General features: G+C 32.4%; 3 protein-coding genes across 8 annotated transcripts; 2 read left to right on the forward strand and 1 right to left on the reverse strand.

Moving 5' to 3' along the window:
* Positions 1-1,568: 1,568 nt before the first annotated feature.
* On the forward strand, positions 1,569-3,038 carry LOC105164118 (LIM domain-containing protein WLIM2b). The gene is made up of 5 exons (XM_011082690.3): positions 1,569-1,830; positions 2,029-2,131; positions 2,233-2,252; positions 2,399-2,488; positions 2,606-3,038. The coding sequence occupies exons 1-5, from the start codon at positions 1,696-1,698 to the stop codon at positions 2,876-2,878; spliced, it is 621 nt and encodes a 206-aa protein (XP_011080992.1). The 5' UTR covers positions 1,569-1,695; the 3' UTR covers positions 2,879-3,038.
* Positions 3,039-3,855: 817 nt separating this feature from the next.
* Positions 3,856-9,967, forward strand: LOC105164236 (DEAD-box ATP-dependent RNA helicase 6). Of its 6 annotated transcripts, none has more exons than XM_088882117.1 (11): positions 3,864-4,174; positions 4,402-4,601; positions 5,025-5,361; positions 5,690-5,924; positions 7,128-7,366; positions 7,792-8,043; positions 8,129-8,309; positions 8,904-8,992; positions 9,104-9,177; positions 9,287-9,388; positions 9,682-9,967. In XM_088882117.1, the coding sequence occupies exons 4-10, from the start codon at positions 5,750-5,752 to the stop codon at positions 9,363-9,365; spliced, it is 1,089 nt and encodes a 362-aa protein (XP_088738243.1). In that variant the 5' UTR covers positions 3,864-4,174; positions 4,402-4,601; positions 5,025-5,361; positions 5,690-5,749; the 3' UTR covers positions 9,366-9,388; positions 9,682-9,967. The 6 variants fall into 6 exon arrangements, 5 of the variants coding, with proteins under 5 accessions (XP_088738242.1, XP_020550095.2, XP_088738241.1 ...); XM_088882118.1 differs by having other exon boundaries at positions 5,025-5,101; XR_016066193.1 differs by lacking the exon at positions 5,025-5,361 and having other exon boundaries at positions 3,856-4,174; positions 8,904-9,033; positions 9,084-9,177.
* A 5,310-nt stretch (positions 9,968-15,277) lies between these two features.
* LOC105164235 (nuclear transcription factor Y subunit C-2-like) lies at positions 15,278-15,628 on the reverse strand. Its single transcript, XM_011082849.3, has one exon. The coding sequence runs from the start codon at positions 15,626-15,628 to the stop codon at positions 15,278-15,280; it is 351 nt and encodes a 116-aa protein (XP_011081151.1).
* Between the last annotated feature and the right edge of the window lie 2,128 nt (positions 15,629-17,756).

The raw sequence follows: 17,756 nt of genomic DNA on the forward strand, positions 1-17,756 counted from the left end.
TTTTTTTTCTTTTCTCTTTTCTCACTTTTAACTTTTACTTTCAAATACTCTTAATTTTTAGTACAACTAAACTTATAATTTTTTTGGCAATTTATTCTCATCACAAAATTAGAAGTTACTGTGAAAAGATATGTATGGGTGAATATATTTGGTTGGAAGAAGTTTTGCAAAACATTGAAAAGATTGATGAAAATTGAATCGAAACATACCGGAATGTTCGCCTTGAGGAGGGGAGTTGATGGGTATACATCTCGGCCGGTGGGTCTTCGGAACGGCGACAATGGAGTCGAAATCAAAGGTGGAGAGAAGATGTTTTTTTTTGCCGTAGGAAGTCGTTCTTTTGCCTGAGTATTCTGTAATTAGTTGCAGAGTTAGAGTGGGCCACATTTGCAAAATAAAGTAAAACAGTCTAAAATATGGCAAAAAACAGTAAGACAAAGAGATCCAAACATATAAAATTTTTGGCCATCTTTGAGATGGGCCAAACACAAAAACAAACATAGTGTACAAATTTCTTTCGGGTTCTTAATGACACAAAAACAATGTATCAATTGGTCTAAGATTGAGGTTTATAACTAAGTTTGGGTTATGGGTTTGAGTTTCATCGGATGTGTGTGTGTTTGTTTTATTTTATTTGAATTATTTTAACGGATAATCACGCTCCCCCTCCCATGAGTTTTGGTTTAATTACACGCAGATTCCATGTGATTTCAAAATTACATTGAATAAGTCCCCTATTGGTAAAAAATCACTAAATTTATTGATATTAACAAAAAAAAATTGAATGAAAATTAGTATTTACCCTCGATTAATTTATTAGTGACTTATTGCAAGTCAAATATTTTTCTTTTCAATTAAAATGCTCTTATGATGGTGAAAATATACCTCATCACATGTATTAACACATGAAGACGTATGAGGATAATTTGATAATAAAAATATTTATTTGACTTATAATAAGTCAGTAATATGTCAATCAAGGGTAAATATAGATTTTTTTCTTAATTTTTTTTATTAATATCAGCAGATTCGATGGATTTTGGCTAACGGGGACTTATTTATGAAATGAAAGCAACATTATAAATGTAATTTTTCAAACCACAGAGAGTCTATGTGCAATTACATCAAATTTCAGGGAAGAAGAGTGTAATTATCCCTTATCTTAATTTGATTACAATCATGTTGATATATTAGCTGAATCGAAAGTTATTGTAATTTAATGTTTAAGATTCTTAGTATATTAATGTGGGTTGAATCGATGTAATGCTATATATTAATAATAATAACTTAAAATTTTAAAAAAATACAAAATACTGAAATCATTATTTCCAAAACAATACCCAAACTCATACTAATATTAGAAATAAAACTATTTATTAGTATGAGATTACAATGACCTCTAATCTCCACTCAAATTTGCTTTCCCTTTTGTGGATTTACTATATTTTCATGTGCTTCACATTCCATGACCTTAATATCAGGCTCATCAAATCACCTGCTCCACTACTTGCCTAATATAACTTCAACTTCTGCAATTGCATAAAAAGCCTACATTTCTACAATAAAAACAACACACATATATACATTAGGGATTATTAGTTTGGTGGACAAACACTTCTGAAATTAAAATTTGCACCGGTGACATTGTTCCGCCAAATAATAATCGTTCTCGATTTTTTAAAAAATAACGACAGGATGACGCAGTTTGGCACGACGAAGAAATGCACCGCCTGCGATAAAACCGTGTATCCTGTGGAGATGATGTCCGCCGATGGAGTTCCTTATCATAATACCTGCTTCAGGTGCAGCCACTGCAATGGCCGTCTCACGGTATGCATGCGTGGGCGCATTTTATTTTATTTTATTTTTTTTATATATATATATTTGTGATTACACGACATAAATATGATCTTTTGTTATGGCTATTAGTCGTAGTTGTGTATAATGTAGGAAATAAGCATATGGTGATATCTACGTTGTGTATGTAATTATTTATTTCTTTGTTCTTTTTTTACTTTATTGCAAAAGATGAGCAGCTACTCTGCTGTGGATGGAAAACTGTACTGCAAGCCTCACTTTGAACAACTTTTCAAGGAAACAGGCAGCTTCACTACCAAGAAATTCCAATCATGTAAGAATATTTAAATCCCAATTTCGAACACATATTTATAAATATGTTTGCAATACATGCATGCAACCCTCATTTAATATTATTTTTTTTTTTTTGGTCAGCTGGGAAGCACGGAGAACTGGTAAATAAACTCATAATTCCATGCATTAAATACTTTGATTATTTGCATATATACGTTTTTTGTGGATTTTGTTGTCCAAATATTTGACATTTTAATTAATATTGTTTTTTGCTGCTATATATATATTTGGTGTTATGTAATAACAGAATAGGACTCCTAGTAAAGTCTCCAGCCTTTTCTCTGGCACCCAAGAGAAATGTCAAGTCTGCAAGAAGACAGTTTACCCTCTGGAGAAGGTACATATGACACGTTGTTTTTGCAAGTGCGACAAAAATATTAGTTATAGTTAAAAATCAACACAAATGTTGATCAACTGTCGTGGTGATCGGAACTTAAGTTTTCACATTCGACAGGTGACGGTGGAGGGCGAATTCTACCATAAGTCATGCTTCAGGTGTGCTCATGGAGGTTGCAATCTGACAACCTCATCATACGCGGCGCTGGACGGCATTCTCTACTGCAAGCCCCACTTTGCGCAGCTCTTCAAGGAGAAGGGCAGCTACACTCATCTCACCAAGGCTGCATCCCTCAAGAGAAACGCGTTGGCTCAAGAAGCAGGCCTGGTCGGACCCGATGATCAGCCTCCGCCGCCTGAAAACCCCGTCGAGCTTGAACAGGACGTGTAAATACTTTAAAGTTTTTGCTTTTTTGTTGTTATTGTTATTGTTGTTGTTGTTGTAATTCTACTGGACGTTGGATCATTGAATGTTCATTTGTTTCCTTTTATTTTCTGCATTCTGTAACAGAGTTGCCGAGCTTGATTTTGTGTTTATTGGAATAATAATCGGCGAGTTGTATTTTATTTGAATTCTCATATTGATATTTGATTTAATTTTTTGTATGTATGATCTTGGGTTTTTTTTTCCTCACGTGAATTGTATGGGTGATTTATTTGTTGCATGGTTGTGTTGGATACTGATCGGATTTTTTATTTCGAATTTTGTAGTATTTTGTATTTTGTCAAAATATATAAATTACGTGTATAACATTTTTTTGTAAATAAAGTAATGATGTAATATTTTATACGTGGCATGTATATATTAATTGAAATAGAAGATTCAACGAGACTCGTAATTAAAAATCCAATCTAATTGAATTTGGATTCGATTTTCTATTTAAATTATGGGAGTTAATGCAATTTATCCGGTCCATTGAGCAAAAAATATAATTTTATATTTTCAGAAGAGGCCAACGTTTAATTAATTCTATATTATATTATATCTTATTCCATTAAATATATATATATACAACGTATATAATTTTTTTTCTAAAAAAATAAAAACAATAATAATAATATGGTTAATTATATTAAGATTTCCTCTAAAAATAAAAAATTACAATTCCCCATAAAAAAAGAAAAAGGTTTTAAATTACATTTATACTCCCTCTAAAAATTTATTATTTACACCTAATTTCTTTCTTATTATGATTTGAACGAAAAATAACAGTATTAGCAAAAAAAATTATATAAATAATCAATTTACCCCTTATTTAATATTTTATATGTAATAATTTTGTACTAAAATAGAAATGTGAGAGTAAAATTAACTATTTCTAAAATGCGGTGCCAAAGTGGGAAATTTTCTAAAATTTTAGGACTGAAGGTGGAATTTTCCATTTTGAAAATAGAAAGAAATCTAAAATAGAATTCAAATTCTTTGCAATTTCCTGTAATTTTTCGAAAATTGTAGACGATGATGAATGAGAATCAAGCGCAAGGGCGTTATCCGCCGGGGGTTGGCTACGGCGGCGCTCTATACGCGGAATACCAGAACTGTAAACCGCACCTGCAGCCACCGGAACGGGACGGAGCCTACAGAATGTGCCGCAACGGTGGATGAGGCCCAGTCCTATTGCCTCCACCGTTTCTGATTCTTCTGATGAAGTTGAAACAAATGTGCGGTCGAAGCCATCGGCTACACGTAAAATTTCTAAATTTTACTTCATTTGACAAAAGACTTCTGTTTTCCATTTCATTTTGTCTATTGCATTTCTGTTTCATTTGCTTGGATGTTAATTTTAGGTGGTTGTGTTGCGGATTGGTAGATATAGAAATTAGGATCTGCACACTCCTTCATATTGGTAAACTCCATTTTCTATTTGTGCTTACACCAGTAAATATTGAAACTTTGGGTTTATTTGTTTCCAGAATTTTGGGATAAGATCGCTGGAAAGGAACAGATGACCTGAAACTCGAGATTTCATTCACTTGGTGCACGTAAGATATGATATAAATTCTGAGTATTGGCTTCCGCTAACCAATTAGTTTTTCCGTTTTGGGCATTTAGCTCTCAAGATTGGAAGGCACATTTGATGATCCCGCCTCCTGACACCCGGTACAAGACTGAGGTGTGATGAAAATTCTGTTCTATGCACACAAGTTTCTTATAACTGTACTATTCTTTTGGGCTCTTGGCAGCGATGAGAAGTTTTCTTCACAGATTCTTGTAATCTGCATTATGATAACTTTGTAAATCTGGTAGAGAAAGGAACTCAATTTTTATGTGATTTATTCACACACCTATGGAGAATCCTCCTAGACGTGGTGTTAATATTTGGTAATCTTATATGACACCCAAGTATGAGAATATAAAGCCTTAACTAATAAAGTAGGTATCAAAGAGAATACTGTTAATTCAATTGATCTTGTATATGGTGTGGATGTCCCCTTCTTTCTTCCTTCTAGTTTTCATCTACCTTTCCATTTCGTTATTCACTTCCCTTTCTCATATCTTCTATCATTCACCAAACTTTGCCTCGCATTAATAACAGGACAATTAGCAGAGCACGGAGGCTGGATGCAGTAGTGGGATTAGCTTTCTAATCCTCCAGATTTCTCTACCCTTCCAGTAAATATACTCTTATCCTTTCTTTTATCCGAAGTTATGAGAACCAGCCTTACCACCAGGTGCTGCCATCAACTTGCTGCAGTCAAGGCTGGACTTTACATATTCGACCAATGCCATTCCACAAACGAAATAGCATACTTGTATTGCAATTTCAAGCCAAAGATGGAAGATCATGGTTCCTTTTCTTTTTGTGTCACTAAAATGCCTCTATATCTCCTACAACTTACTATTGCTAGGTCTCAGATTTCACCTCCATCTTGGTTAGTTCCTCAATTGGTTACAAAACATTAATGCACGTCGGGTACTAGATACCATGCACAAATATGACACTTGGATATGCATGCATGCACACATATATATGGTTCCCACAAAGACACGCGGAACTTAACTGCATATGTGGCAGGTGAAAAAAGCGGTCATCATCTATTTATCTTTCCTTGAAATATTCTCAATTAGGCGTTTCATTTCAAGGGATTTGCGTTGAATAAAAGAGAATATTTTTGTTGAATTTAGCCCGCTTGGGAACTAAATTGGCGTTAGTAGCTTGTTTTCTTCGCGGCATCACGGGATATGTCTTCTTTCAATCAGGATGTCACAGCGACGAAAGGAAATGAATTCGAAGATTATTTTCTGAAACGTGAGCTCTTGATGGGAATATATGAAAAGGGGTTTGAAAGGCCTTCTCCCATCCAGGAAGAAAGTATTCCTCTTGCTCTGACTGGAACTGATATTCTTGCCCGAGCTAAAAATGGTACTGGAAAGACTGCTGCATTCTGCATTCCTGCACTGGAAAAAATTGATTCAGATTACAATGTCATTCAAGGTACCTATGCATTTTCTTTTCTTTTTTTGGTTTTCCAAGAAAATTTGACTGGTATTATTTGGTTGCTCAGTTTTCTTAAAAAATTATTAAAATGAGATTGTATGAACAGTAAAACCTACCTTTCCATCCACCTTAAATGAGCAATATTACTTTCTCAAATAATTCGGTAAATGTGACCACGGTAAGTATGTTGAGGGCACAATGGATACAGCCTCGATAGGAAGCAAGTCTAAAATATGATGAAAAATATTTATGAACATGAAATATTTTTCTAACTTATTTATTCAATTATTTGATCAATCGTTGTCAATTATTGGGTCCAGAAGACCCAGAAGTATCGAACTAGAAATATTTAATGTTTGTGTTTCATGATTTTCTCCAGCAGATTAGGAACTCTCACTTTTTAGCATGTCTACTGTAAGAGAACTCTGTGGCAATTCTCATTTGAGAAATATTAACATTTTCTCCAATTGGTTACACTCTTATGATGACATTGTTTATTTATGTTAACTTATCCATCATTGATGTGAACAGATAAATCTGACTTTTTCTATTGTAATTGGAAACTTCTGCACCTGATGTCATGTTTCCATTATCTTTTAGGCATGGAAGTTGCTATTATGAATTTACTTTTCATTTTCTGTGTCTCTAATTGAGGTATATTCAAGTAAGTTGGAGAAGTGGTTTTCCTTAAGTCATAGTATCTCAGGTAATTATAGCTGTGCAATCTCTGTAAAATACATATCTAAAAAATTAGGCACTTTTTGACCTGAGTTCATCCTTGCTGCCAATTTCTGTTGATCATACTGTTTGGAAGTGATGTGCCTATGTTAATGTTTATGCAGCATTGTTTCTGTACCCGATCAGTATTATGTCTGGAGATGTTGATTTTATTCTCCATCTCCCGCTCATGTTATCAACCTTTTTCTAGATCATCAGATTCCCTCATAGATACTTATATGGATGGGTTAAATTCCTTTTCGTGAATTGAGACAATAAATGTAATTCATATGATGTTTTCTGTTTCTGGTTCTACTAGATGCTTTAGTATAAGAATTTCTTTTGAATCTCACATCTTCAGTTTTGTACAAAATTAATATAAAGTTCCCTATATGCATGGTTATATTGAATCTTTGTGATGCATTTCATTGTTCAATTCCTGTAGCAAAGTTCCTAATTATATGCATCTACTAATTTATGCAGTTGTTATACTAGTTCCAACAAGAGAACTAGCACTTCAGACATCCCAAGTCTGTAAGGAACTGGGAAAACACTTGAATATTCAGGTAATGGCTAGCACTGGAGGAACCAGTCTCAGGGATGATATAATGAGATTGCATCAACCTGTACATTTACTTGTTGGAACTCCTGGAAGAATACTTGATCTCACCAAAAAAGGGATATGCAATTTGAAGAATTCGTCAGTGCTTGTTATGGATGAGGTATGTAGAGTTGAATTTGTTACTTTTTTCCCAATCATTCACCTGAGATTTTAAAACTATACTTGTACCGATAGAGAAACCACTTATCAGATTTTTACCTTGGTTATATGAATTGTTTAATATATGTCTGAGGTTAGGCATTGATCAGCGGTTCTAATAAATATTTCACCAGGGGTGTTAATTTCTGAGAAAATGGATTTAGTAATGCTTCTCTACAGGCTACTGCTTCTTTTTATCTATTTCGGACATATGTGAGTTAGTATGAGGGGGAACCAAAAAGAGAAGGAACCTAGGTGAGTAGCGTGAGTTTTGTTTCTCAGTGTTTAACCTTCAAAGCTGCAAGTACATGCATATATCACATTGTCTGTTTATTACTGCACTAGGGATCTGTCAGAGTCTAATCTTGCTTATACATGATATTTCAGGCTGATAAGCTCTTATCCCCCGAATATCAACCCTCAGTTGAGCAGCTGATCACCTTTCTTCCTCCCAACCGGCAAATGTTGATGTACTCAGCTACATTTCCAGTAACTGTGAAAGATTTTAAAGACAGATATTTGAGAAAGCCCTATATCATCAATCTGATGGATGAGCTCACACTAAAAGGTATCACCCACTATTATGCTTTTGTAGAAGAAAGACAGAAAGTTCACTGCCTGAATACGCTTTTCTCTAAGGTTTGATCTTTACTTCTCAATAATTGTCTCTTGTAATCGTTGTTTTCTTTTAGTGGAAATGTTTAAATTAATGCTATTCTTGCAGCTGCAAATCAACCAGTCAATAATCTTTTGCAATTCTGTGAATCGAGTGGAAATGCTGGCCAAGAAAATCACAGAGCTGGGTTATTCTTGCTTCTATATTCATGCTAAGATGTTGCAAGATCATCGTAACAGAGTATTTCATGACTTCCGAAATGGTGAATGCAGGAATCTCGTCTGTACTGGTATGCTCATGGTTTTCAAGTAGTGTGTTTCTTCAAATTCTTTTGCTAGATTAATGCATCATTATTTGATATTGAGGCATCAATAATCTGTTTGTTATTTCCAACATTTGCATTGCCACTAACTTGGAACAGGAATATCTGATTGTGTTTTTTGGTTCACAATCAGCTATATATGTGTAACTGCCTTTTTGTGGGTATAACAGTAATTGAACGCATTTTAGGAAGAAATTTTTTGATACGGTACTGGAGGATGTTAGTCTACAATTAATTGGAGTTCATGGTCCTGCTAACAACACATGACAGACATATTCCTTCTGCTTTACTTGCTTATGCTCAACATCTCACGTTCTTGTTGATTTGATATCAGATCACCTTTATTTTAGTTCAAAGATGAGTTTTGAGTCCCTATTATTGCGTAGTTAATGTCTGTGGTTTGGATGGGTGGAACTGAGTATTTTCTTTTCATCTCATTGCCATTAAAACATTAATCAATTTGATTGCCAATATGTAACATATGATTAGTCTTACTGATGCACCATAACATTTGCTGACCAGATTTTCACTAAATATCTCTGGTTGTTAATGTCTATACAGATTTATTTACAAGAGGAATAGACATCCAAGCTGTCAACTTGGTTGTAAATTTTGATTTTCCCAAAAGTTCAGAAACTTATCTGCACAGGGTATGTGGTATTGATGAGGGAGGAAAAATCGTCAGGGAAAGGCAAGAAGTGTATTGCTTGAAAGCTGGAGAATCTTTTCGTAAATTAATAGTTGTGCATCTACTTGTTTAGGTGGGTCGCTCAGGAAGATTTGGACACCTCGGATTGGCTGTGAATTTCATTACTCATGACGACCGTTTCAACTTGTATGTGTCGATTTATGTATTGATTAGTGCTTTCTACATTTTCATCACATCATGGTTCATATTAGTTTTTATTTTTGTCCTTCCTTTTCTCTGTTTGGCTCCATCTCAGATACAGGATTGAGCGAGAGCTTGGTGCCAAGATAAATCGGCTTCCTCATCTTATTGGTCAAGCTACATTCTACAGTTGAGAGCTGGCAAAATTGTTGTGGTGGTAAGGTTCTTGAACAATTATGATACTATGCAGAAATTAAAACGACTTAATGCAAGCCCACCCTAATAGCTCCCAGATAACCTTCGTCGTTCAATTATTATCATGTCGCTCATGGGCAGATGACGCTGACTTATCAACTCTCAGTGTATCCTTTTGTAATATTAATTTTTGCCATTTTCTTTGTCTCTTCCTCCAGTCATTGTAACTAAATTCTTTTGGGATGCAATGGGAGACATGCTTAGTTTTCTTCCAAATGAGCTTTTAGCATTAATTCTTTATATGATTATTTTCAGGGGTGATTTCCATGCCTGCAACCTAATCAAGGGCGGAGTCAGCTGCAGTCACCAGAGGGAATCAGGGTTCTGAATTAGTCAAGTAATTGGTAAACGTAAGGCGCTGTATTTATAGAACGCACAACTGGAAATGTTAGTGGCTTCTCTCTTTTCCTGCTTTATGAATCTTGTCTAATGCATCTTTAACATGGCATTTGCATTATGTGGTAGCAATTTCGTGTAAACTAAGATCGTATTGATCAGTGATGAGCCTTCAGGTTGAATGATTATGTTAGCTGTTGTTCAATATGTTGATTTCCATTTTTCTATACATAATTTAGGTTCTCTATAGGATTGGTGTTTGTTGTAAAGTGGCTCATATGGCATCATTGATTGCCTTCTTAATCAAAAAGTCGTGAATATGAATGAAATTAGAAATGGTAGGCATGTGAAGTTGGAATTTTGAAATTTTGATTTGTTCCAGAAACCAAAATCTTTCAGGATTTATTTGGATAATTTTATCTCGGAAATTCTTTCAAGTCCCAACACTTCCATTTCATTGTCGTGGAATGTCAATGAATTTTGATTGTTCAGTCGAAATGTAGGTTTAAAGAATAACTGCTGTACTTGAAGAGTTGAGATGGAGAGATCAAGTTCATGAAATAATGTTGAACATATGTATATATATATATATATATATATCTTTCAAAAGTAAGAAATGCTACCATTTTTGGCTGCATAAATGCGGATTGAATTCTTTATTGTAAAGTCTATTTTATCATCTATTCCTTTTAATATACACATGTCGCGTATATTAAATTTTTCTCGATATAAAAAGCATAATGTCATCTTTATACATGTATCTTGGGTATGTTGAATGGAATAGAAGATGAAATAAAATTTGTAACAGAAAATCTAAATGATATTTTCTTTAATGTTTCTTCTCTAAAATTCCAAACCAAATGTAATCTAATATTTTGTGTCAGGATTGATGGATTCAAAACTATGAATTCCAAATTCGTAATAACAAATGTATTCCTAACAACAAATGCCTTGAATTTGTTAGATAATTTCGTACTAATTCTTTTTTAAATCTTTCAATTCAAATTTTTAGTTATATTTTCTGGAATATTAAATAATTTCAAACCCTTTTAATATGAATCCATTTGAACTCATTTTTTCAAATTCAAATCACCCGACCAAATATAGCCTAAATAATTATGAAAATCTACTCTTAGTCATTCCCAAACTTTTAGCACACAAAACTTACTAAGGTTGATGTTTGTCATCTCCGCAAGCAACTGGACAGTAGCAGACAGCAAAGCCAGAATACTTTGCACAAAATCCGTCGTGTTTCTTATGAAAGTAATCTTCGCATCGCTTCTTGCACAGTAGATCACTGCCGGGGCTGCCGGAGCAAAACCCTAACCAATAGTAGCAGGGCTCCGAGCTTGGAGGATTGCCCTCTAATTCTGCCCTATTTACATTACGTCCTGCACATTTACAACAGGTTAATTTCATTTTACCTCCTCCTAAAATAGGACAAAAACCTCCCTAAAAAAAAGGAAAGAATAACTTACATTTTGTTGGTTGAATTATATATGCTTTTACACTTGCTATGTAACTTTTTTTTTGGTTAACATATCATCTTAATTTTGTAAAATTTATACCTTGCCATATATGATCGTTTTCTAATTAATTTTCTGTTGAAAAAATATCACATGAACTCCACATATAATATTCAAGAGCAATCTGGGTAATTATCAAATATGGAGTGCATGCTATAATACACAAACACTCTGAAAAATTACACGATGTCTCAGACATGTAGCTTTTTTTTGACACGTTTGGAAAAAATTTGGGCTATTCTTTTTAAAAAAAGAATCTTGAGCTTAATAAAAAATAAAAAGAATTAACTCACTCATCTCAAACTAAAAGTTTTGAGAAGAAATTTTTAAAAATTTGGGAGATGGTCATGATGATTTAATTAATTTGAACATTAAAAACTTTTCATTGCGTACTTTTAATATAAACTGATTATGTATATTTTGAAGCCATATTTGGTTAAAAATATAGATGTAAGATATGCTTGTTTTATATTTTATCTTGATATTATTCATATTGCATATTTTAATTTTATGAGAAATTGAGAACATATATAATAAAAATATATATTATATGTAGCCATGCCGTGTCCTATTTATTTCTATATTTTTCGTATCACTGTGTCTGTGTCGTATCGTGTCCGTGTCGTCGTGTTCGTGTCCATGCATTATAGAGTGCATGTGATGTTTTTTTGCAATATAAAAATCAATCAAAAATTTATTATATATAGCAAAGTGCAAATTTCACAAAATATCTAATATGAGAAAATAATTATGTATGAATCCAAGTAATATCACTTTTTTCCTACAATTCATACATAATTATTTCTCAATACTAGATACAAAAAATACAAAAATTTAATAACAATTAAATTAAATATTAAATTAATACAAGAAAAAAAATAAAAAAACTTTAACATGCTGGGGAATAGCTAATATCAAGTATAGGGGATGACTAATCCCTAATCTAAGGGACATACCAATCAAGAAGTAGGAATGAGCTTGGAAATGTACATTCCCTTCTCACTTCATTCCTACGTGCCAATCCCACCTTTCGTGAATTCACAAAGAGTTCACTTTTTCTAGGGTAGACAGGAAGCGATGTGCATTTTTCCAGTCATTTTGTCCTCAAGATTCAAAATTTTAAATTACAAGATAAAATTGTCAAAATGAATTTGTACAGGACTAGAATTGTCACCCCATATTTACAGAACAAAAATTACAATTTCTCCGTACATATTCATATACCAACAAACATATATCTAACATAGATTAACTTTAAGGACAAAAAATCAAAAAATTATTTTTTTCGACACATCTAAAATTTCGAACTCATTTAAAATGGGATAACATAAGTAAAATAACACCTATCAATTAAGGAATATACACACACAGTGGATGGTGTAATAACTTTTATGAATTTGACCTGATGCTAAAAAGAGGACGATGGAGAGACAAAATGCTGCGGAGATGAGTTTGGACATGCTGAGGAAACGTTCTCCAGATCGATGAATTTGTTTCAATTCGATGTTTCATGTTTGTTTTTCACTCTAATGTCATGAGATTTAAATTCGAAATCAAAATAGTTAAATATCATATCCGTACAGTTTGAATTAATGGACATGCTCTTTATTCAAGAAAACCAAATGAAAAACAGGTAATAAAAATTAAAGATGTCTTACTCTTGTGAATAAAACTGAAATCCCATCGTCAATTTCGAGGTTATGGATTTGAGTTTCATCGGACGTGTGAGGTATTTATCTCACTTTATTTGAATTTGTTATTATTTTATAGTTCTTTACTATATTGATGTATTGATCGAATCAATGTATTACGTTGTTGTTCAGTGTATCAGAACATTGACGTGATCATATAATTACCATCTTTATAAAAAAAACAAAAAAGTAATAGACAACGACATAGTTTTAGTTCAGTTGTTTTGCCTTTTCTATCAAAAGAAAGAAATATAAATATAAATGTAGGAACATAAAATTTAGGAAAAAGTGAGTCATTGTGCTACAACAGTGCAACTCAAATCTTAAACCATGTAATAGCATGCGGAAGTGTGATATTTGAATTATAGCAAAATTATATTTTCAGTCCTGTAATTATAAAGTATGGCATATTTAGTCCTACATCATGGTTGTCCAAAGTTTCACCATATTGAGTAGGAGGTTTACCTGTAATTACAACTACAATGCATGTTAAGGGGATATATTTGTAATTTATATAAAATAAAATTATTTATATAATTAGACATAATCTCATTGTCGAGTGTCAACGTAATTGATTTTTTATTTTAGTGTCTGTTGTCGCAGTTGAAAAGGTCAGAAGAATGGAGTCCTAGAAAATTGATTCTTGAAGGCTAGATTCCATAAACTAAATGTCTTAAATTATACAAGAAGAAATATTTGGCAATAAAATAAGACCATAACACATGATTGGCTCAACTAGGAAAATATGCATTTTCATCCTATAACTTTAGAGGGACACTTTTTATTCATTTTGATTTTAATTTTATAATTTAAGACAATATTTTTTTTAAATAAAAAGTCGCACATTTAGTCTAATTTTTTCAAGAAAAGTGTTACGTGCCAAATGTGCGCGCATTTCGGCGAAATTGGTATTTCCTAGCATAATTAGACCAAATGTGCTACAGATTAAAAAGTTTTGTAATTGGAAGTGTCAGTTCACCATAATTAATAACAGGACGAAAAATGCATCGTCTACTCAGTTATATATACAGGCCTAACGAGGCATTAGAAATTATTTTTTTTTAAAGAAATCTATCTTAAATAAGCAAAATAAATAAATAAACAAAACTAAGAAAAATCTAATTAAGTAGTGTATTTCTTTTTGGCTAATTTCAATTAATTGATGCATCACATGTTACTTTGCATGTAAAAACATCTTATATTATATGTAGCATTGCAAGTGGCTGTATTAAATTAGTGTGTGAGATCACCATTAATTCAAATATTACGGCTAATGCATTAATGAATTAAAAATAATAATATTTTACATAAAAAAATAATTGTTATGGCATGATTTCGCACTTTGTTCCCTAATTTTATATGTGCATATATAATAAGTCTATTAATGTTCCAACTACCAATGTATGTGCTCGCACTATAACAATTATAATATTTAATTACGATTAATTGTCATTGTTAATAATAAATAGCCGCAGTAAATAATTATTGATCACGGCTATGCAACAGTTGTCGGACGTGGTTTTTGCGAGTGTGCCTAAAACATTTATCATATGACTCTTAATCGTGGCAAATAATTTTTTGTGGTGGAAAAATTAGTTTTTTGCATCAACCGTAATTAATAATAGTCATTTATTATGATTTTTATCCATAGCCACTAATATTGTAGCTAATAGTCCTGTAAGTTATAAAAAATTTCGTTTATATGTAGTTTTTCCATCAAATTTCATTACTATTTTGACAGAAAAAACTCTTCAGCCTTTTGGATTACGGTGAGGTGCTTAGCACGTGACATTTCCGTCAAAATACTAATGAAATATTTTAATATATGATAGAGCTAAAATGAGACTTTTAATATATAACTTGTGAAACCATTAATTAATGAGAATTAATAACTGATGTCACGAAAGTTTACTAATCCAAATATATAGGATAAAAAATGTTATTACAACACATTGTTACAGAAATATATATGCAAGATAATATGAATATATGTAAAGCAATTAATGAACAGAAAGACATATATATACATATAGAGAGAGCAATGGTATACATTCATGCCCAAATCATTCTCGGTGACTTCCGAGACTCAGACATCCAAAATCCAAATAATTCAAATATTCCGCAGTTTTATCAAATCTGAGTATTAATATATACCAAATATATTATACTTACCATATGATGAGTCATAATTTAACGAGAATGACAAATACACTTGTAATTCAATTGGAATGGATCATGACAACCTCGATCAGAATTGAGAGTCCTGAAACTCACCAAAAGTAGTACTATATATCAGTTTCATGGCTCCAAGACAGGCAGAGATTCCTGGGCAGGGCAATGATCATGAGCAGAATCAGAAACTAGGTTGATAAGAAAGTCGAAAATATCAGTTGTAATAACAGCGGAGGCGACATCCTCTCTCTGCATGGTCCTCCTCTTCCCCTGCAGCGTCATCGCCCACGCCCGCTTCGTTAATTCTTCTATGAACAACTCGCAGGCTTTGCTGAACACGATGGGGGCCTCCCCCGATATCATCTTCACGTCCTCGCTCGAGTTCTTCATTATCTTCTTGATTCTCGCCAGTGGCAGTGCATGAGGCCCGCTCCTTCCTCCCGACAGCATCTTAGAGTACGCGCTCGCTTGCCTCATTTCTCGACGTTTTCGGAACAAGCGACAGATTGATGATGTTATAATTAGGGTTTCTGATGAGGTATCTATGAATGTAGAGATTTGTTGTCTGAGTTTTTGTAGCTTTGTAATGAATTGAGGTTAAGGTTATGAGTGTATGGATTGGAGAGAGAAATGAGGGAAGTGTGTGAGGGACTTATAGTTATGAGGTGGAGAAGGGGAAGGCCGGCCAGCCTGCCTGCTTGGCCTTGGGGCCGGCTGAAGATCATCATGGATTATTGGTAATGAGGTCTACTTTTTGGGGTTTGAATGAATTTAACAAAATTTGTGTGAGGGTCAAATAGGTAATTAAATTAAAGGATCTGCGTAAAATAGTCGTATCACATACTGATGTTACACACACATATGTATTGTATATGGTCTTATTTTCAGTTTTGAAAAAAAATACACGTCATTAATGACTTGTTGTGACACTGTGATATAAAAGTATGATAGAAGATTTACAGCAAGTCAAAGGGTTTTTGAGGTAGTTGATCTCCAACATTTCATGAAGAAATAGTTAATATGGGGGAAAAGTATATTTGTAATATCTACCTTTGACAGCGGATTGGATTTTTTATTGCATTTTCAAATTATATTTTATATATACACGTCACGTATATAAAGATTACACCACCAGTTTAGGTTTTACACACGTGGGGTGTATAAGTGAAATGTGATAAAGGATGCAATATGAATTGTAATAAGAAATCCAATCCGCTTTGCCATGATTCTTAACTATGGCCAAAGTATTTCTCGTAATTTTAGTTATAACTAATATTTTGATCTGGTGTGCTAAAAGGACAACCATCATCAGCCGTTCAGAAGCTGTAGTAGTTAATTACTATATATTCACGATATTTTTTAACTTTTGAATATGATAATCAACCACAACATAACTCTAGAACAAAAATTACTATTGACTACAATATTAATAAATATCACTAAAAATCATAGCAAAAATAAATATACATCTATGAACAAAAATATTTTTATCAAATAAGAAGATATATCTAACAAAAAAACTGGTACTCAAAATCCAATCAACGATAAATATAGGGACGGTAAATATTTTTAACCACTGAATCTTTGAATGGAAATTAACAATGTGAAAACATTTACATCCCTTTCTTATGCATATTGACTACGAGTAATTAATTAATTCACGCAATAGTTTTTGAAATTTGAATTTTTTTTCAAATATTTGACGAATAATTTTATATTTTTGAGAATTTATAATTAGAAAAGAAAATGGGCAAGGACAAAATATCACTTTTGGGACTTGGCATGGCATCTAGGGATCTATCGCTACCAATACAGCTGACTTCTAGACACCAAGTCTAGAACTAATTATTTCTATTTTTTTTAAATTTTTTTAAGAGGGAATGACATCAAGTTTTTAAATAAAATATTTGAATAATCATTAAGGACAAATTAAAGCTTTTTTGTCCAATGTTATAGCTTACGCAAATTGATTTTTTGTTTTTTTTTTTAATAGATCTTTTGAATTCAAATGAGTCGTACAGAAGATTAGAAAAAAAAAATAAAGAAAGAAAGAAAGTAGGCCTAGCGTAGGTACCAAATTACACTAAAAATAAATGAATTACTTTCTACATTATAAATAATTACGATTTAAAATTATAATAATTTTTTATGATCTATCACAATCGTATAAAATTAATATGATAATTGAAATTTTAAATATAATTAATTAATATTGACTATAATTATATATAGTTATAGCCAAAATACTTGTCTTAATTTTGACTTATGATTAGTAGATATACCACTAATCATCTACAATAAAAATTATACACATAGTTCTTATTACTAATAATTATATAACAACAAGATCAAAATATACAGTTCCGCTTATAATTTAAAAATTATTATTTGATATCGTGTTACTAACATTATATATATTTTGTTGCCGCAATCATTAATCGTGCATAAAATTTTCTAGTATTAGAATGAATTTAAAATCCATCAAATTCTTAACTTAATTACTCGGAAAAGTTAAATCATTCCAAATCCTTCCATTAAAAAATAATCTTATAATAATTTGTAATATTTTCTCTAATACGTCTTATATTATCTATAGTTTATTAGC

Source organism: Sesamum indicum, linkage group LG6 (genome assembly GCF_026168435.1).
Source record: "Sesamum indicum cultivar Baizhima isolate 11 linkage group LG6, ASM2616843v1, whole genome shotgun sequence".
Taxonomy (NCBI): Eukaryota; Viridiplantae; Streptophyta; class Magnoliopsida; order Lamiales; family Pedaliaceae; genus Sesamum; species Sesamum indicum.